At 40.0% G+C, this 21,761-nt stretch overlaps 1 protein-coding gene across 3 annotated transcripts in view; it reads right to left on the bottom strand.

The window, feature by feature from the left end:
- The window catches only part of WDR37 (WD repeat domain 37), a 56,985-nt gene that overhangs the window by 19,219 nt on the left and 16,005 nt on the right, over nt 1-21,761 (bottom strand). For all 3 annotated transcript variants that reach the window (XM_034760057.1, XM_034760056.1, XM_034760058.1), the window contains exons 6-11: nt 18,870-19,005; nt 17,152-17,223; nt 14,975-15,019; nt 12,106-12,182; nt 5,747-5,984; nt 5,031-5,172 (exon numbers count right to left, since the gene is read on the bottom strand). In XM_034760057.1, the coding sequence (XP_034615948.1) occupies nt 5,031-5,172; nt 5,747-5,984; nt 12,106-12,182; nt 14,975-15,019; nt 17,152-17,223; nt 18,870-19,005 (710 nt within the window). The remainder of the gene's footprint in view (nt 1-5,030; nt 5,173-5,746; nt 5,985-12,105; nt 12,183-14,974; nt 15,020-17,151; nt 17,224-18,869; nt 19,006-21,761) is intronic.

Here is a 21,761-nt window from a genome sequence, read left to right as displayed (position 1 = left end):
GGATCGGGATGTGCACCAGGAAGGCCGCCGAAGACACCTGCGCTCTCGTCGAGTGGTCTCGGACAATCATTGGTGGCAAAACCCCCACCAGGTCCTAACAGGTCCTTATGCACAAGGTAATCCAATTGGAAATCCTCTGCCGCAATGAAGAGTTGAGTTAATTTACAGAAAGGCTTGGTACGTTTTAAGTAGAGAGCGCCAGAATCTCCTGAGTTGCTTGAAGGGCCTCAGGCGTCGCTATCTGGAGTCGCAGGCAAAGCATGGGGTGGGCTGCACCGCTCAACTTGAGCTGGGACCCGACTTCCCGAAGGGAATGTTGAGCTGCCCGACACGGGTCTTGGCTCTCCCCTTGCCCTTTCTGTTCCTTGCGGGAGGCAGGAGATCTTCTCCTCACAGTCTTTTTTGGCTTCTTAAGCGGAGCCATGGAGGGAGACCGGTGCCAGCTCGTGGACGGCACTGCGGGAGCACTACGCACGGAGGTCACACTCGGTGTGGAGTCGGACCACTGCTCTAGTGCCGGAGCGAGTGCCGACGCCATTAGGAGTGCTCTTGGACGGATATTGTGCTCCATCTTCATCCTAGGTTTGCAGGACTTGCAGATACGGCACTTGTCACTTATGTGCCCTTTGCCTAGGCACCTTAGGCATCTGATATGTGGATCGCTGACGGGCATAGGCTGTTTGCAGCGAGCGAAGGGCTTAAAGCTTGGGGACAGGGGCATGTCCCGACCCCCAGCTGGGTCCCGTCCGGGATTAACAAAGAATTCAAGAACTACTACTAAGGATAACTAAGAAATTACTAACTATATAACTATTTTACAGCATTTCAAAGTTCGCAAGAACAGAGAAAGAGGGAGCCGGCGGTGCCCCTTATACCATAGAGAAGAGCCGTGAGACAGATTTAAGGACCGGAAAAAATGCCTTATAGTGAAAGACTCAAGAAGCTCAATCTGTTTAGTTTAATAAAGAGAAGGTTAAGAGATGACTTGATCAGTTTGTAACTAGCTACATAGAGAACAGAAATTTGATAGTAGAGGGCTATTCAATCTAGCAGACAAAATGCAATGGCTGGATGCTGAAGCTAGACAAATTCAGACCAGAAATAAAGTGCAAATTTTTAAACTGTGAAGGTAACTAACCACTGGAACTCCTCACCAAAACAGATGCATTCTTCGGAAGTAAGACTAGCATTTTATCATGTGCCTAGGATATCAAGTCTGGAAGTCTGATTTAGTTACTTTTGAGAATCGCACCTACTGATTTCTCTTAATTACGTCTGGTTTACATGGATCAAACATGAATGGTAGTCTAATTTTTCATTATGTTACCCTTTTAAGAGAGAGAGAGAGAGAGAGAGAGTGCAAAAATTCAAGAAGTATTTTTAATGTAGAGTGCTTTTATAAAAATGTAACATGCTCTAGAATTAGCTTAGCACATGTGCATTATAATAATTCAGTGTTCAACTTGAAAGACTTAGCTGCAATTTATGATTTTAAAGATGCTCGAACAAAAATCATGTGACATTACACTTTGAACACAAGTGATTTTAAAGACTGTTTTCCTTCAATGGGGACAGAGAGACTGTACTTTTAAACCATGTTACATTTTGAGTTTTAATATTGTGCTGGAAAAAAAGCTGTTTATGGTAACATCTAGTTTAGATTCCCTCCCTCATACATCTTTCCAATTTTTTTAAACAAGCAGCTGCTTGATGCATAAACCTATCTAAAACAGAGAAACTGTAGTGTCAGCCCTAAGCGGCTAAAGCAATGGATGTTTGAGGAGAATCTCATTCTGGTTTGTTTTCTCTTTTCCTAAATTTGGGACTCTTCTGGAGGCTGAGTGCCCAAGTATTGTCATGGAACATTTTCAGCATTTAATAAAGGATTATGGTGCCATCTGTTGGAAGATGATCTGAAAGCAGTTTGAACAAAATATTGCAAGTATTTAACTGTAGGGCTCTGTGATGAACACTCTACATGGCATAGGTAAGAAGGGTATTCAGAATACCTCTGAATTATAATCTTACAGAAATTCACATTTAATCTCCTACTGATTAAGATGACCAAGCAGATGCTAGGCCCCACCTGAACAGGAAGTGCAAAGTTTTACTCCCACTTTAAGATAAAAATGACTGAAAAAACATTTCTTCTGATGGGGGAAGGAAAATTTATTTCTGATCCGTGTACCAACAGGATCCAACAGTAGTTTTGAATCTCAACCAAAACAAGTGGGAATAACATCTGTGACTTCAGGAAGAAACACACAAAAGTGGCAAATTAAATCATTTACATGAATACTATCTATTCCTCGCAATCTACATCACCCACGCTACTTTTATATACATACACAATCAATTCTTAAAAAGTACTTGTATGTTCCCTTGGATCTTTTAGATAAAAATAGGTTACATATTCCCAAATTGATCAACCTATAAATAGCATGACAGTTCTTGAAAATGTTGTGTGAATAGCATCTTAGGGAAAAAAATTCTGGAATACACGCAGGGAAAAAGGAGATTGCTCCAGTCACCCACCCATCAACTGACACAAAAACTACCCACTCCCAGAATTTAAAGTGACACTCTCTCAAGAGAGCCTGTAGTTGTTCAATGGAACCAGCTACACAAAGGGAACTATTGGGGATGAAGAAGAAGTTAAGCCTACCTAGATTACCATCAAGGACTACTAAGACTTTAAGTAAGACAGACATACAAGCAGACTGAAAATCCTTTTTCTCTAAAAGATTTGTTCCTACTGCTAAACAAACAGTACTTCTGATGTAAGAAAGCTTATGGTCACTATATATCACTGGTCAAGACTTCCAAAGGGAAGAATCACAGGTGCCTAACTCCGACTCCTGGGTGATAACAGTGGATACACAAGTACTCCAGGCCATGACGTGGGCTACTAGTGGGAGAACTGCAAAATTCCAAACCTGGATAGGTAAAGACACAAGAGGCCCAACACCTGATGGGCTACACTGAGAGATCACAAGGGGGACAGAGGTGCAGCTAGCCCTGTCACCATGACAAATGCACTATTCCTTTTAATGTGTGAGCCTAATAAAATACTCAGTGCTATAATGGGATTACTTACACCTGCATCGATTCCTTCTGTTATACCTCATTCCAGAATGCAAAAGAACTGCTCTCATACTACATAATGGGAGCAGAGCATACCCAGCTGTGCTAGCACATTGTGGGACTTATGTGCAGCACATAAAAACAGACACATGGACCAGAAGTATGTCATCTATGAACTACGGAGCTTTCCTCTTGCAAGCAAGCTTAGGATATCTCTCAGGTATAATATCCTGCTTAGAGCAAAGCATCATCTCTTCCACAAAGTATGAATTGTAAGCATCTCTAGGATCTAAGGCTGCAAAAGCATTCTTTTGACATAAAAGGTACCAAAAATAAAGTAGATAAAAATATAACTGATATACAGTAAAGTAAGAGTTTTTTAAATTCAGTATTGGCAGGAGAGAAAGTGCTATATCAAATCAGTAAGATAATGCTGACCAAACTCTGATGCAGGACTCTAAAGGTGACAAATATGCAAAAGAATGAGACACAAAAAAGAGGAGACAAATGGAGACAGGAGTGGTAGTTGAAGCTGAAGGAAGAGTGACCAAAGAATGGTCAAAAATTGTCTCTAGTGTTAAAAACATAGCCCCCACCACAATCTGCAATAGTTCAGATGGTAATTTTTCATCTTCAATCTTCTATCCTTTTCATTTTTTCCAGCCTCTCAAAATCCATGCCATTTGACATCATGAAAGCATTAATTTTCAAATCACATTTCTTCCCTCTGTGCTCTGTATGTATAACCTGTGAGTATTAAAGCACAGGGGGAAGGAGTATGAGCAGCACAAAACCTATTTCCTCTTATGTATAAACCACCATTAACAAGGCCACAGACCAGTTCCAGCCCTCAGGCCATGGTTAGGTCTACTCTACTGTAAGGAAAAAACAGATCAGTAAATGGCTACCTGTGATACACTGGCACCCATCAGAGTTTGGAAGTCACATTCTTGAGATAGTGTACCTGAGTTTGGAACAAGGAGGTGGGCACTTACAAAAACTATTGATATAGCAAAATTTCAAATTATTAAGCAACATGGAAATATCTAATTGAGAATAAAAGAAAACTCCTATTGAAGTCAGTGCTCAACTTTTGGGAAACCCTCCCCCCATACACGCACACCTTCTGGTAGTCAAGCTTTGCTTTCAAACTTCGCAAACAGCAAGGGCTTTTAAATCTATACCACTTTCTAATTTGGATAAGATATTTAGAACGTTTGCCTTCTGCTTTCCTCACCTCCCTCATCATTGTTTTACTTCAAAAAAGGGTATGTTTCGCCACCATATTCAGAGACTCATACAGCTACTTCTGCTTATCGTCAGTAGAAGCCAGCAGATCAGCATCAAATCCCAAAACTCATCAAAAAGGTGTTAAAACATATCAGTCATTTTTGATAAATGAAACAATGTCTGAAATATTTGCATGCTTCTAATTTGTAAGCATAAACTGTGAAGTTAAAAATGACTGCAAAATGAAAAAGGAGTATAGAAACTTAAAATGTTGTCTTTAATTTGTTTTCTTGGTTCTGTACAAGTCACCTTTATTTCACTGTTAAGATTACAACAAATAAGGGACGGGAAATTTCTCTTAATATTTTACAGCAGTGTTCCTAAACTACACACAGCACTGCTTAAACAAGAATTTACAATAAATTTAAATGTAAAGAGTATGAACTACTTATTAAAGATGCCTAATTAAAAAGAGACTTATTGTGTAAGCAACAACACAGCAAGTGCAATTATTGCTTTTTTAGTATTTAAATGCCACAGTATTACATTTGCAGGACAGTATTAAAGGGTTTCTGTGAAAGGAAAAGTTTCCTAAACTAACACAAAGATGGTCTTAATATCACAAAAAGTACAGGAATCTTTTGGTACAGTTTAACAACTCAATACATTCATCCCTTCTAAATATGTAAAAAACCTGTGAAGCAACTGTCACTTACTCTGTGTGGCCCTGAAAGACATTCACAGAATGGATAGAAGGATCTCTGAAATCCCACAGACGGAAGGTTGTATCACGTGATGATGTCACCACAAGACGTTGAGTGGGATGTGTACAACAATGGGTTAGCTCTTGGTCATGCCCTACAACCACAGATGAGAACATATAAGGTAACGAAAACGCAAGACTTTTCATTTCCACAAACATTTGGAATGAAATGTTGATCAGACACAATTTTTGCAAAAACAGTAAAAAACAGTAATTGGTCTGGTAATAGTAATTAGTAATGTTACTGCTGTGGTAGACATTTAGAGCTGTATTTGAAAGTTACAATTTAATGAATAGTCATTTCATCTGACCATTAAGTAGTCATATATTACTGCTACCTGAAGTAGCACAGGTATGAAAAATGAAACTGTTAAGAAGTACTAAGAAAAACTGCTGCACTAAGTTTCAAAAACAATTGCTCAATTTTATACATTTTAACACATGCTCAAAGGAGAATAATTACATGTTCATGGCATTCAATGAATATCATACATAAATAGTGATGTAATATTTATGCTCCTCCTTGAAGCTTAAGCTTTATGTTTAAGTCTCTTCCTGCCCCCAAAAGACACATTACTCACCCAGAAGATTGTGATGCCTGGAAAGAGTGATCATTACTAAAAAACAAACCAGCAATCTTAAAAAGCTTTCATATAAGCAAAGAGATACCTGTTAGTGAATGGACAAGTTCAGATGTCTCCACATCATACAGATTTGCTGTCCTATCCCAGGAAGCTGTTACAGCTTGCTTCCCTCCAACCAGCCAGTCAGCTGCTATGACTACTCCTTGATGGCTTTTCAGGGAGGTTAAAGGAGCTCGGATAGTGGGACAGTCACTGGAACCATCTCCATCTCCATCAGGTTCATCTTTATCTGAAAACTCAATTTCATCTTCCCCAGACATTTGCTGTTAATCACAAAAGTATAAATATGAACAATTCTTCTATTTATTAATGGGAAGTTGTACTTCAAACACACACAACGCTCTCCTGACATAGCAATACCAGCAAAAAACCCAACAACAATACACAGACAGCTATACATAGGGGAGATGATTTAACTGTATAGTATTCCTTTCGCTGGCATAAGCTGCATCTCCACTAAGGGGCTCTGTTAGTAGAACTATACCAGTATAGTTGTTCCAGCAAAGCCTTTGTAGGGTGCATTACCAAGTGGTAGCCTACTATATTTCTCTAGAACTTATGCATCTCTCAGATGACACTGAGCTGTATATTATGATTAAGCACTAAATAATTAGGGTAAATAGCATTTACAGTATTACTGAGGGAATGTACGGGGAAGCAGAGGGGTTGAAGTCAAGTATGTGTAGAGTCACAGAGAGGTGTAAGGGGCAAAGTCAGGAGACGGAAGGATGTGGAGGCAGAAAGGGGTCTAGGAGGAGGCATCAGGTCACAGTCACCATAGACCTTGCTCCTCCGCATTTCTTACTCCACGTGGCCTGTCTGCAGCTGGTGTTTAGGATCCCAGAGCCTCCCCGACACAAGCAACTGCTCCGCTTCCCATCCCACAGCAACTCCTGCGCCTTATCCCAGCTACAAACCAGATCCCCCCTGTATCCTCCAGCACCAGGCAATGCTGAGCCTCCTTTCCTGGGGGTCTGTGGTTGCAGGAGGAAGGCAAGGGCCAAGCACTTCCACCAGGGCTGGCTGGGCTCCTGATCAGCCTGGTGGCTACATCCCCAGGATTCCTCTGACTTGGATTGCACATGGTGGTGGTGCCTCCTCCTCAACTGCAGTTTCTCCCCAGAGGGCTGAGCTTTGGGGGTCCCCTCGCCCCCCATCGAGTCTCTTCATCCTCCGGACTCCAAAGCATGCCAAGCAGCTTCCTGGGGACCAAATCTAAGTCTCTCTCATTTTACTTACATTTTTGCTGACAAATCCCACCACATAACGGAACAGGACTCGATAGCACCCAGGACCAAACCACATTCCCAGGCAGCCCCCCAATAGAAACACCCCAGCATCTTCCTACCGAGTTACCAACACCCCCAAGATCTGGGAGGTCAGAGAGATTCAGAATCCTGAGCCTTATAATGAGCTGAGATCAAACACCAGACACTCTTTTCCCCCTCACACCCCACTCCTCCTCCACACACTGGGCAAGTCAAATGTCAGTCTGTGAATTTTTGAACTTCCCCAGTTCTCATCCACAATCATACTGGGGTTTGGTCTCCCATGCAGAAAAGGCTGGGGATGCAGGGAAGACAGGTGGGAGTAAGCGAAAGCATCCAATTTTAGTGACACACACAGCAAGACATGAAATGTGCGCACACACAGTGCAACAAGGTATGAGAGAGAGCCACAAGACATTGGATCAATGCATGGATGGTGCACACATACCAGTTAGATGTAAATAACGTGTATAATTTTTAAGTGAGAGTAATGAACCACTGAAATAATTTACAAAGGTGCTGGTGGATTCTCCTTCACTGACAATTTTTAAATCAAGACTGGATGTTTTGGAGATCTGCTCTAGTAATTGTTTTGAGAAGTTTTATGGCCTGTGTTATACAGGACACCAGACTAGATGATCACAATGGTCCCTTCTGGCCTTGGAATCTATGAATCTATTACTCCTTTAACTCTTCAACAGACCTTTACTTACCCTTAGTCATCCACCCCCACCCCCGCAATGCTTCCCTGCTATCTTGGTCATACCAAGAAAAATCCTGCAATATTTGAAATCTTTAAATACACTGTTTAGTGGCCAATCTCTTGTGAACAGAGATTTTCCCATTGTAGTGAAAGTATAAATAGACTTACAAATTTAAAATTAGTACTGTACCACATCTATTCTTATCTAGCAAGCACCTTACACAGAGGAAGACCTGTAAGAGGCTATCAAAGCATCTAGTTTTACTTGTAGTTTATGTTAAGTAATTACAAGTTTACATTAATTACTATATCAGAAGGTCTTGCCAGGGTGTGTAAGTCTAAACGTACATTTCTTTTGACACAAGCGTAGCCCAGTTTATGCAGCAAGAGACTGGGAGCTAGAAACGCTAAAATTCTATACTTCATTCTGACAATAATTCCCTTTTTGGCCCTGGGCAAATCAACCTCCGTGCCAGAGGCCTGGTCTACACTTAAAATTTAGGTCAACATAGCTACATAGGCCAGGGATGTGAAAAATCCACATCCCTGAGCGATGTACCTATGCCAACCTAACTCCCAGTATAGACACAAACAGGTAAATGGAAGAATGCTTCCATTAAGTCTAGCTGCCATTGCCCAGGGATGAGATGTTCCAGCAGTGATAGAAAAAAAAACTCTTCCTGTCAGTGGAGGCTGTGTCTACACTACAGGGTTATACCAGCATAGCTATGGCACTGTAGCTATTCTGGTATAGCCTTCACAGTGTAGACATCCCCTTAGTTTTTTCATCTGCAAAATGAAAATACTACTTTCCTAACAGATTTGGGTGCTAGGAGGAGCATTTGTATAGCTCTTGGAAAACGAAAAGTGTCAAAAAAAGTAAACCACCATATATAATTAAAATTTTCACCTTGAGTTTGGTAAAAGCTTCCACCCAACCTTTGCCACTAACTAAACTCAAAGGGGCTCTCTCTCTGAAAATCTAAAATAGATCCTTGCAAACTTGAAAGAGAATTTATATTTGCCATGACAAATCAGTGAGAAATTATCTGAAATGGCCGGCATTCAGACAACTAAAAATGGAAGGTTACAATAGAAATACTGACAGTTTTAACTGCATATTCACTCATTACTTGACTAAGTCACATATTAGCTCACTATTATGTTTTGCCCCTAATTTCTGGAACTAGGGTATAGGATTCTTTGCACAGAAATCCACTAGCAAAATATCCAGTTTAAACATACTTTTACACAGCTTTATTTTGTAAGTAGGAGTATTTGGTTTGATAAAGTTAGAGGGATTGATAAAAGGTTATGTGGTTAAAAATCAATAAAACACTAGCACTTTGGGCCCCAAATTTCAGTTATTAATAAGGTTTTAAATACCTTTAGAAGCGTTTACACTGAAATTTTAAACATGTCAAAGAAACTGTTGGAATGAAACATTCCTTTACAGTTTTTGTAACCAAAACACTGCAGCACAAGTGCATGAGAATCAGAGTTAAAACAGACTAGTCTCACAAATCAGAAAGCCTACTGTGCCATTATCACACTGACAATTCCTACATACCCTAGGCTCCAAGGACAGACTGGACATTAACCTGTACACCATCTAACCTACCCTACACATAGGTCGCAGATATCAGAGTGGGCCTGAAATCCAGATACACTAGTACCATAGACCAGAAAGGTGGGTGAAGATACCGCATACAATGGAAGACCATACCTTAAGTTATACATGCAACAAAAAACTAGGGTTTCTAGGGTGGTAGCTGGTACATTTCAGGCTAAAAGGAAATGTCCACACAGCCAAGAAAAACCCATGGCTGACCCAGACTCACGGGGCTCAGGCTGCAAGGCTATTTCATTGCTGTGTAGACTTCTGCACTTGGCTGGAGCCTGAGCTCTGGGATCCACCCACCTTGCAGGGTCCCAGAGCCCAGGCTCCAGCCCAGGCCTGCAAGTCTGCACAGCAGTTAAACAGCCCCACAGCCCGAGTCAGCTGGCATGGGTTTTACTCTGCTGTGTAGACATACCCAACATGTATAGCACATTCAAATACACTGATGGAGCTTAGTCTCATTAGATTTTGTCTATCTGGCAGTTCAAATAAAACACTGCACCAGAATCTGTACAGTAGAACACAGCAGCTTTGTGGATTAGCAAAATTAAGTTAGCAGATGTCTGTTATATAACTATATAAATAACTGACAGTCTCTCCCTAGTTCTTGGCAAAGATTTAATAGCAAAAGACTGAAGTGAGACCATAATTACTAATATTACACTACTTTTAGAAAATGTGCTATAGTACATCTGTATAATGTTTTAAAATAAAAAACAGACTAAAACTGATCTATACTTAATAAAATAATGAAATACATAGAAGCATTATCCTTATTATATTTGCTCTCTAAGGCCCCAATTCAGAAAAGAACTTAAGCACACACTTAGGCTTGGTCTACACTACCCCCCCCAATTCGAACTAAGGTACGCAACTTCAGCTACGTGAATAACGTAGCTGAAGTCGAAGTACCTTAGTTCGAACTTACCTTGGTCCACACGCGGCAGGCAGGCTCCCCCGTCGACTCCGCGGTACTCCTCTCGCCGAGCTGGAGTACCGCAGTCGACGGCAAGCACTTCCGGGTTCGACTTATCGCGTCCAGACTAGACGCGATAAGTCGAACCCAGAACTTCGATTTCCAGCCGTCGAACTAGCTGGTAAGTGTAGCCAAGGCCTTAGACATGTGTTTTAAAGTTAAGACTCTTTGAAGCCCATACATAAGTGCTTTGCTGAATTTGGGACTTACGGAAGCCCAGATACTGTAAGACTCACTAAATGTGAGTAATTTTACATTTGTGAATAGTCCCATGGATGGATGTATTTAAGCATTTGCAGGATCAGGGATTAATTCAGAAAGTTTAGTAATCCATAATAGGTTTCGCTGTTATTAGTACAAATTAGTGAACTTCTACTGAATTCAGTCTAAATATTGATGAATGGATACAAGATAAAGCTAAATCCTGAATACCAGTTCATTATTCATGCTAGTTAAGACTGATACATATGTGACCCATGAACAACCTACCATTGTGCCTACACAATTTTTTTTTACAAAGTGGTTAGAGGTGCACTCAACTTTAATCGTATTTTATACAACTTTATTAACAATTATATTTTGGATTACAAGGCAAAATTTTACTTGTCACTATTCTGTTTAATTATGCAATTCTCTTCATTTGGAAAAAAAATCAATGAAATCAGTTGCACTTTCAGATTCAGTGCTGCAATATACGGCTTGGAAACACTAAAGCAGGGGTCGGCAACCTACGGCACACGTGCCAAACACGGCACGCGAGCCGATTCTGAATGGCACGCTGCCTGCTGGTGAGAGGAGGAGGGGGCGGAGGGGCCGGAAAGCGCCACGCTGGGGGAGGAGGGAAGCTTGGTCCTGCGGCAGCCAAATTTCCCTACTCCCCCGCTCTTTCCCACAGCTTGGTGCATTCCGGCCCCTCTGCCCCTTCTCCTCCCTCTCCCTGCCGGGATGGCCCTTGCGAGGGGGAGGGGGAAGAGAGGCAGCGTGCTCACTGCTCCATAGAGCAGGCAGAGAGAGGTAGGGACGGACCTGGGGGAAGGGGGTAGAACAGGGCATATCCCTTCCAGACCCCTGCCCTGAGCAGCTGGGAGCACCCTCACGAGCCGAGCACCCCAGCCCTCTGCCCTGCACCCCACCCCACCCAGCCTTCTGCCCTGACCTCCCCACACACACTCAGCCTTCTGCCCTGCACCCCATACCCCCAGCCTTCTACCCTGCACCCCCCACGCCTCCCCAGCCCTCTGCCCTGACCTCAAGTCCCCCCAACACCCAGCCTTCTGCCCTGCACCCCCACACACACCCCCAGCCCTCTGCCCTGACCTCCAGTCGCCCTGCTCAGCCCACTGCAGGCCTAGGTGAACAGAACCCCAGCCTGGCAGTGGGCTGAGCAGGCTGGCCGCGTAAGATCAGCCTTTTAATTTAATTTTAAATGAAGCTTCTTAAACATTTTGAAAACCTTGTTTACTTTACATACAACAATAGTTTAGTTATATAATATAGACTTATAGAGAGAGACCTTCTAAAAAACGTTAACATATATTACCGGCACGCGAAACCTTAAACTAAAGAGAATAAATGAAGACTCGGCACACCGCTTCTTGCCTACACCTGCACTAAAGGAAGGCCATAGAAATTAATCTATTGATCACAGAGTTTTATAATTGTCTTTTTACAAAAATGTAACATTTGGGCCAAATTTGAGTTGAAAATATCCCTTTAAATAAAAGTGTCTATTACACTTCTACATGTAATCATACCACCTAAATTGGATGAAGTTGCCCTAGGATCAATTTTTAGTTTGTGTAAGTTTATTGCTTACATTGCAGTCTGATGTTGGCTGAGGCATGGGCAACTGTACCATATATCTCCAAATGTGAGCCGTCTGGTCTCCAGATGCTGCACAGAAATAAACTGAATAAGTATATTTCCATAAACACAATAAAGAAAATGTTTTGTTTTCACATTTTGGCTATGCTGCATGAACAACACTTTTTTTCTAACAAATTTTGGTAAGACTCAGCATAAATGGTTGTTTCTCAGGCTTGACAGTTTGCTGAGAACATGATTCATTACGCGAAAGGGGAGAAGTAATCCAACTTAATTACTCCTAAAATGAAAATATTCACTTTCTTTTAGGGAAAGCATACCATTGAAAATAGCGTATGCTTCCAACATTTTATTAGTCTTCTGTTCCAAAACACTAAGATGTTACTAGCAAATTTAAATATGGATTTTATATTAGTAAAACAACTGATGTTGTGTCCTTAATGTTTTAGGAAATAAAAAGGAATTTTCTCCCCCTCTTCTTTCTCATTGTCATCCAAGGATTTTTATCAGACACAAACATTAAGTCTGATCCTAAGTAGAATCCAAACCAACAAATATGTTTCTACCTTGAGTAGCTCAATGTAGCATCAAATTCTGTAAGGCTACAGACCTACCGGTTGCTGCAAAAAGGAAACCTAAATCTCGATAGCATATGTGAATTAGAAACAATAGCCTGTCTTTGCACAACGATAACTCTCCCACACCCGTGGCCTATACAAGGTACATTCCATGAGGATTTCAAGTTCATGTAAAGGTGCACAGGATATTGTGGGATCTGCTGCCCATCTATGTAATTAGGAAAAAGGTACAGGCTGGTCTCTGTTACTGCCCCTATGAGAAAGTATGAAGTGAGATGGCTTCTGGCTCATAGTGGAATCTCCAGCACATGTGGTTGGTAGATCTAGATGAGGAGTATTCTCTGGCATGTTTTAATGAGGATTTGTGGCCCTACACTGAAATGCTAGAAGGAGGAGGATTGGTAGAAACAAGAGCACAATCAAGGTTGGTGTTAAAACTTTATTTGATAGTTTCCTACCTTCAGCATTCTGGGTTTATTTTTTTCAGTTATAAATTCACTTCACACTAGAGGACAACGTAGAACAGGGGTTCTCAAACTGGTGGTCAGGACCCCTCAGGCGGTCACGAGATTATTACATGGGGGGTCGCGAGCTGTCAGCCTCCACCCTAAACCCTGCTTTGCCTCCAGCATTTAAAATGATGTTAAATATATTAAAAAGTGTTTTTAATTTGTGGGGGGGGGTCGCACTCAGAGGCTTGCTATGTGAAAGGGGTCACCAGTAGAAAAGTTTGAGAACCACTGGTGTAGAGGTTAAGAACTTTGCCATTTTTCAGCATCCCATATCTCAAAAGTGGCTTGTTTGAGCAACTTCAGATTAAACAGAGAAAACTCGGCTTTGGCTTTTGGAGAAAGGAAAATGAGGTTTATAATTGCAACAATATTTCAACCTTACTGCTATTACTAGGGCTCTACCAAACTCTTGGCCGTGAAAAACATGTCACAGACCATGAAATCTTGTCTCTCCCATGAAATCTGATGTCCTATACTATACAGATTTTCATGGGGGAGACCTGGGAGGGGGTCCCATCCCAAAAAGGGGCTACTGGGGGGGAGGGGAGAGAGGAATCGCAAGGTTATTGTAGGGGGGCCGCCACCAGCAGCAGCGCAGAAGTAAGGGTGGCAATACCATACCATGTCACCCTTACTTCTGCGCTGCTGCTGGCAGCAGCACTGCCTTCAGAGCTGGGCTTTGAAGCCACCAGCCACCACTCTCCAGCCGCTCAACACTGAAGGCAGCGCTACCGCCAGCAGCAGCACAGACGTAAGAGTGGCAATACTGCGACCCCCCCCCTACATAAACCTTGCGAATCCCCCCCACAGAACGCAGTTTTGGTTCAGGACTGCTACAGCTACAACATTGAAATTTCAGATTTAAACATCTGAAATCATGAAATTTACCATTTTTAAAATTCTATGCCCGTGAAATTGACCTAAATGGACCTGTGATTTTGGTATGGTCCTTGCTATTATGTAACTCTAAACTTGAGCAGAGTCAAGTATAAATGCTAGAGAAAAACCACCGCAAGATTGGCTGGGAAGAAATATTCACTTTCATAGATATGTATATGGTCCCCAGAACCCTTGTATGACTCCCAATCTTGAAAACATTTTTTCTCATCACCCCTGTTTAGTAGGGAAGTTCCATTATGCCCATTTACCTATGGGGAAGTAAGGCACAGAGATATTAAGTAACTTTCCCCAGAGGTCACACAGGCAGCCTGTAGCAAAATAGGCAACTGAATCTCAGTCTCCTGAATCCTAAATCTAACACCTTATCGCTGAATCATATGAACCATAGGATTAACCACATCCTCCAGATTTGAACACAACGCTGTACTGATGATGTTATGGCCAATGAGAAAGTTGTCACACTCATAACATGCATCAGCCACTATACAGAGAATATCCTTCCATTATTGCCTTTTGAAGTCTATAGTTGCTTCATTAATATTAAAAAGTATCATTAGTTTTTTCTTTATTTGAAGAAAATTAGAATAGAAAATAAAAATGTAAAATGGCAATGTGATATTTATTATTCCCATCTGCACACTAAGGACTACTAGATATTTCCCAAATCAGAAAAGACATGATCTCTGCACCAAAAGCGTATTAAATTAGAATGAGTTAATAAATCGTAGGGAATTGGAGAGGGAAAGGTGGGGATAACATCAAAAATATCTGCTACTCAGCAAGAGCTGACACACAGTGTTACAGTAAAAAGAGTGGTTTGTTTTTACTTTCTTATGACAAACACAATGTATGAAACAAAAATTCTACATACCTGTAAGAGCTACTTGCTCCGTTGGATGGAACTTTATAGAATTTACTGCGTAAAACAAAACCAAATTTTAGGCCAAAGTTACGGGAAAAAATCTTTTAGAAAAGAAGTCAGCTTAAATAGTAAAAACATTTGTAAAGTAGTGAAGAGTCAAATTTTATCCTGAAGGCTTGTGATAAGATAATAAGGTGATAAGTAACAGTCAGCACGGATTTGTCAAGAACAAATCACGTCAAACCAATCTAACAGCTTTCTTTGACATGGTAACAAGCGTTGTGGATGGGGAGAAACGGTGGATGTATATATCTTGACTTTTGAAAGGTTTTTAATATTGTCTTGCATGACCTTCTTATATAGAAATTAGGGAAATACAAGCTAGATGGAACTACTATAAGGTGGGTGCATAACTGGTTGGAAAACCATTCCTTCAGAGTATTTATCACTGGCTCACAGTCAAGCTGGAAGGACATATCAAGTGGGATCCGGTTCTGTTCAATATCTTCATCAATTATTTAGATTATGGCATAGAGAGAACATTTACAAAGTTTGTGGATGTTACCAAGCTGGGAGGGGTTGCAAGTGATTTGAAGGATAGGATTAAAATTCAAAATGATCTAGACAAACTGGAGAAATGGTCTGAAGTAAATAGGATGAAATTCAATAACGACAATGCAAAGTATTCCACTTAGGAGAGAACAATCAGTTGCACACACACAAAATAGGAAATGACTGACTAGGAAGGAATACAGTGGAAAGGGATCTTGGGGTCAGAGAGAATCAAGCTAAATATGAGTCAACGGTGTAACACTTGCAAAAAAATAAAAATACAAAAAAATTAAAAAAAAACATTCTGGGATGTATTAGCAGAAGTGTTATAAGCAAGACACAAGAAATAATTCTTCTGCTCTACTCTGTGCTGATTAGGCCTCAACTGTGAGTATTGTGTCCAGTTCTGGGTGCCACATTTCAGGAAAGATGTAGAAAAATTCGAGAAAGTCCAGAGAAGAGGAACAAAAATGATTAAATGTCTAGAACACATGAGGGAAGGGGTTTGTTTAGTCTGGAGAAGACTGAGGGGAGCACATAACAGTTTGTTAATTGTCCAGGTGGTTAAACACTGGAATAAATTGCTTAGGGAGGTTGTGGAATCTTCGTCATTGGAGATTTTTAAGAGCAAGTTAGACAGACACCTGTCAGGAATTATCTAGATAATACTTAATCCTGCCTTGAGTGCAGGGGATTGGACTAGACCACCTCTCGAGGTCCCTTACAGTCCTACAATTCTATGATTCTAAAACTATTAGCCACATAAACCTACGTAGACTAGTTTATACACAAAGATAAAAAAGTCAATGAGAATTGTATTAACATGATAATTTAGGACTTTCATTATGTTTAAGTGTTCTGCATATAAACTAAATAAATTTATGTATGTATGCATGCATGCCAAACCGGATAGTTTCTACGCAAAAGAATATAATGGACACAAATCTGATATCAGGAATCACAACATTCAAAAACCAGTAGAAGACTTCAATCTCTCTGGTCACTCAACAACAGTCCTAAAAGTGGCAATTTTTCAACCAAAAAAAACTTAAAAAACAGACTTCAACATGAAGCTGCAGAACTGGAATTAATTTGCAAACTGGATACCATCAGATGAGGCCTGAATAAAGATGGAGTGGTTGGGTCATTATAAAACCTAAACTTAATTTCCTCAATACTAATTTCTCCCTACTGTTACTCACACCTTCTTGTCAACTGTCTGTAATGGGCCACTCTCTTACCACTTCAAAAGTTATTTTTCCTCCCTTGGTATGCTGCTGTTAATTGATTTATCTCGTTAGACTGACCTCACGCTTGGTAAAGCAACCCCCATCTTTTCATGTATTTATACCTGCTCCTGTATTTTTCACTTCATGTATCTGATGAAGTGGGTTCTAGCCCATGAAAGCTTATCCCAAATAAATGTGCAAGTCTCTAAGGTGCCACAAGGACTCTTCATTGTTTTTGCTGATACAGAATAACATGGGTACCACTCTGAAACCTTTACAATGGAGTTTTCTAACAAGAGTTGGGAACCTTTATAATGGAAGCCATTATAGAAAGATTAACGTGTATACGTATACATACATACACACACACACACACACCACTCCAAGCACCTCAGATGCTCTTACCTGATCCAACATGACCTACATATTTGACAAGGCACTTTCCTGTTTCTATACTCCACAGCAAGGCAGTATGGTCTATAAAGATTAAAACAGAAGCATGTGTAAGCATTTCAAGCATATGCAAAATTTTATTTTTCAACTACTATTATACAAGTCTTACAGTGAAAAGTGTAATTGCTAGCACGACAAATAAAATAAGCTTCAATTGACTAAGTACTTAAAGGAAAGCGGCATTGTATTTTCAAAGTTTCCATTCACTGCAACTTGAAATGGTTAGTGTCAATTATAAAATTTAACAGGAAACTGCTACTTTAAATCAAGTTACTTTGAGATGAGTTTTAACAGGCATGATCTACTTCTAGAAGTTGTATTCTATTACTTAGAAAAAGATGAATGCAACTATGTACCCATCAATTTTAGGATGTTTTTATGCCATTAAAAACACTGCACAACTGAAGTTATGGGGAAAAAATAAGTCAACTTAAACGGAACCCACAAGAGTGTTTCCTTCATTCACTCAAGAAGGCCTTTCAACAGATAGGAGTCCTCAGATTGCAAGTAAAGAGCATCCATGCTGATCTGTTGCGGAGATGCAACAAAAGGAGAAAGGATGTTTCTAAGTTCAATGAGGACCTAAAACACACAGGGCTTTGTAAATTAAAACAACTCATTTGTACCTAGAAGCAATAGCCAGTTCAGTCTGTGGTGCACATAAGCTCCATACACTGAAGACCACTAAGCGTCTCCACATGCTGATCTACTCTCTAAGGTAGCACCAATTAGAACATATTATCCAGCCGAGAAGTAACAAAGCTTTACTTTCTCAGTGCCCCTCCAAGATAGGGGCTCATATGGAAGGGATGCTAGTGCTGCCAAAAAATATTTAAGTGTGAACTGATGGCTGTAGTATCTGCCTCTCAACTGAGGAAGAATATGTATTAATAAGGTCCTCAATCTGTGATCCTTACAGATCCTTCAGCTGTTACTAGATGCTTAAGTAGCATCAAAAGCCAGGGATTACTTTCAGTTGTACGGCTCAGACACCATACAATTAAATGTATGGAAGCAATCACTACTGCACCTCTGGATCGCACAGGAACAAAGAAGAGAACTGTCATCACTATATTAATGATACTGCTTCCCAAAGGGCTCATTAACATACACAAAACCAGACACAGGCTATATGTACACAGTTAACAATAAGTCATCTCCCTCAATTGTGGTATCCCATGTGAGTACCCTCAAAGTTAACAACAACCCAAAACCACCTTATAGGACTTTTGAGTGGGGAAAAAAAGGATCTCCCTAAACGATACTAAATGCATTCCTTTTAGCACACTGAATAGCCATTAAATTGTAAGTGGATCACCGCTAACACAGGGTTGACGGCTAACACCCAACTAGGATGCTTGAACTTTCCCACATATGCCCAGGCTAAACAGAATTTCAGATAAATCCATTTCATTTTGTTTAGAGAGTTTAAGATGCTGAACCTCCTTAATATAATTCTGTTATCAGGGTAAGTATATAAACTACTTGAACGGACTGTTAGCCAAACAAATACAATTAAATTAAGATCTAACATAAAAGACCCATGAAGACATTCTCATATATAGAATGCAACTAAGCTTTCACTTATGCTTTAAATTTAATTACACTTCTTACTGAATCTAACACAAACATTTTGTGAGAGATACCGGAGTTAAAACAAAAAACATTACCAGCAGATGCTGTCCCCAACACCACTGGCTGAGTTTTCGTGACACTGACATCCCAAATACCATCCCTGTGGCCAACATACTCCTTCACCAGTTGACAGATTGCCCTTGATGTTGTAGTTTTGAAACTGGATACAATCTATAACAGCAGAAAGAACAATTTATTTTTCCTATCAATCTGCACATAATTATTAATCACCCCCAAAAAGGCAGTATGCACAGCCTTTGTTAACATAAATAGATAAGATTTTTATAATCAGCTCTCACTTTTCTTATAGTTCATTATTTTTCAAGAGTTTCTTGACCTTTAACTGCAGAAAAATAAGTCTTTCGAAGCATATGCACTAGATGTTTTCTTATAAAGACAATGGGACACATTTTGTCCTGGGTTAGAATAATGCAATACAATGAGATTGCACAGATACCACAGAGCAGAATTTGGCCCAATGTCTACACTTTCCATTCAGTTTGGTAGGAGGTCCTTGGCTAAAAGGAATTTCCCTTCCCCTCCCCACAAATGGTTATGTGCCTGAGGGTCTGAGGATAGCTTGTATTTTGCTGTCTGATGTGAACTGTATTGTATTATATAAGTCTGGGGAAATTTGTTTCCATACAATATGTAGAGCTGCCAAAAATGTGTAAAAAAAAAATCCAAAAATGTTGAGCCACTTTTTTTCTTCAAAATTGCAACAAAAATTCAATTAGCTTTAAATCTTTAACATTTTGCAGTATATAAGAATTAACCAGGAAGCATATGCAGGCAGTTCTATTTGCATGATAATGAAGCATTTTTTCACAAAAGTGTCAAAAAATCAGAAGTTATATCTGAGCCACTTGCTGGTCACATTCCCTTAGATTCAGTGCTGTTATGAACAACTTTTTATTAAATCAAAATTAGTATTTAGAGAAGCACTAACAGAACAAGAAAGCAGATAACAGAACCTAGGGGAAATATACCCATCTTACAGGAAAATAAATAATTATATTAGTGCAGGAACGCTGAAAACAATGGTGACCCATCCATATTAGGGTATCTGAATTGGATAAATTCCAGATCAAAGGGAAGTAGAGTATATAAAGAAGAGAAAGCAAGATAGAAATACAATTTGCCTTGCCGGAACATGACAGACTTCCAGAGACATGCTGAAACTAAGAATGTATAAACAGAAAATCCACCAATACAAAGGGGATAAAAACAAGCTTTGCTCATCTATGCTGTAGGTACTACTTCATTTTCACAAGCTTTGGGGCTCATTTAACGAGTGTACTATGAGGAAGATGGCACCCCAAAGTTGGATACAAACTCTATAAATGATACATCCTGAAAAAATTCTTAACAGAAGTATAATTATGAACAGATATTTTAAGTTATGTAGTCAGACACTGGTTAATTCAAACCCTAAAATGTCTGGACTTAAAAGCAAATAGGATCTTAAATAATTAATTCTACATTTCAGCTACAAAGAAATTCCTCTATCAGAGGTTTTACTCAGGAAAAATATTACTAAGGCTACATCTACACTACAAGGGGGGAGTCGATTTAAGATATGCAAATTCAGCTACGTGAATAGCGTAGCTGAATTCGACATATCGCAGCCGACTTACCCCGCTGTGAGGACCACGGCAAAATCAACCTCCGCGGCTTCCTGTCGACGGCGCTTACTCCCACCTCCGCTGGTGGAGTAAGAGCGTCGATTAGGGGATCGATTGTCGCGTCCCGATGGGACGCGATAAATCGATCCCCGAGAGGTCGATTTCTACCCGCCGATTCAGGCGGGTAGTGTAGACCTAGCCTAAGAATGAAATTCTATTAATCTGTGATGACTGAGCTAGGCAGACATGGCATTCAAATATCACGTGATTAAAACAAAGTGAAATTGTTCCAGGAAAAAGAGAAGTCATAAAAACAGAAAAAGCCTGGAAGAATATTGAAAATTAAAATATTCCAAGTTTTTTTGCATGTCTGTCTTCTAATGATGAAATCCTCTATAAAGTCAAAATTAAATTGTTAACAGAACAGCTTCAAATCAACAGAAGTAACAATCACTTAAAGATGCATTTAAAAGGAAACAGGTTAATCCTCACAAAACAAGGTAGAGATTAGTAGTTTAACCATACTGCAGAATTAATCATAAAACCTTCAAGACAATCTTAAAATGCAGCTTTCAGATTTAATATACTCCTTAAAACAAAATGGAGCCATGTATGCAAAGCAGAATAGTAGAAGTCAGTTACAGAAAGAGGACTAACATACCTCTCAACTGTTTATCAAATTTCAAAGTTAAATATACACACACACACCTTTTGGCTCTTGAGCCTACACTCCCCTCTTGAAAATGTCATTACAAAGTAACCTAGGCAAAGCAATTTTATCTTCAGTTTTGGAAAAAGATTCTGTCAGTTTAAGTTCTTATGCATTTTCTTCCCATTGTCATTAAAGTCTCTCTGGAAAAGAGCTTCAACAAGGCAGGCTTGTCAAGCCATGTACTTAGACACACCATACTTTGAGCATCTGGCATTTGCCTTCATTTTTAAAGCCCTTTTTAGTAGTCATTGCTACATGTTTCTGTTAGAAAAATCCTTAAATTACTTACTCTTCAAGACAAAGAATTCTGTAAAAAATGGTGCCAATAAGGAAGAGCTAGTTATTTACCTTTTAATTCTGCTTCTCTGAAAACCATTTGGCACTTCCCACAGATTTGATGGGTTTGTTTCAGGTGGTGTTTATGTTAGAATTCTAAGTTTGTGGTTTCTGATTTTGAGTCATGATTTTTTCTATGCATGAGTTCTTTGGGGATTGTCTTAGTTTTCTGGAATGAGCCTTCCCAGCGCCCCACGACCATCAATTAAGAATTTACTGTACTGTTCGAACACAGTAGCTGTGCCTGTGTCAGA

The sequence above is a fragment of the Trachemys scripta genome, chromosome 2 (assembly GCF_013100865.1).
Source record: "Trachemys scripta elegans isolate TJP31775 chromosome 2, CAS_Tse_1.0, whole genome shotgun sequence".
NCBI lineage: Eukaryota > Metazoa > Chordata > Testudines > Emydidae > Trachemys > Trachemys scripta.
Note: the sequence above shows the minus strand (reverse complement) of the source record. Positions and strands in the feature narration are given on the sequence as shown.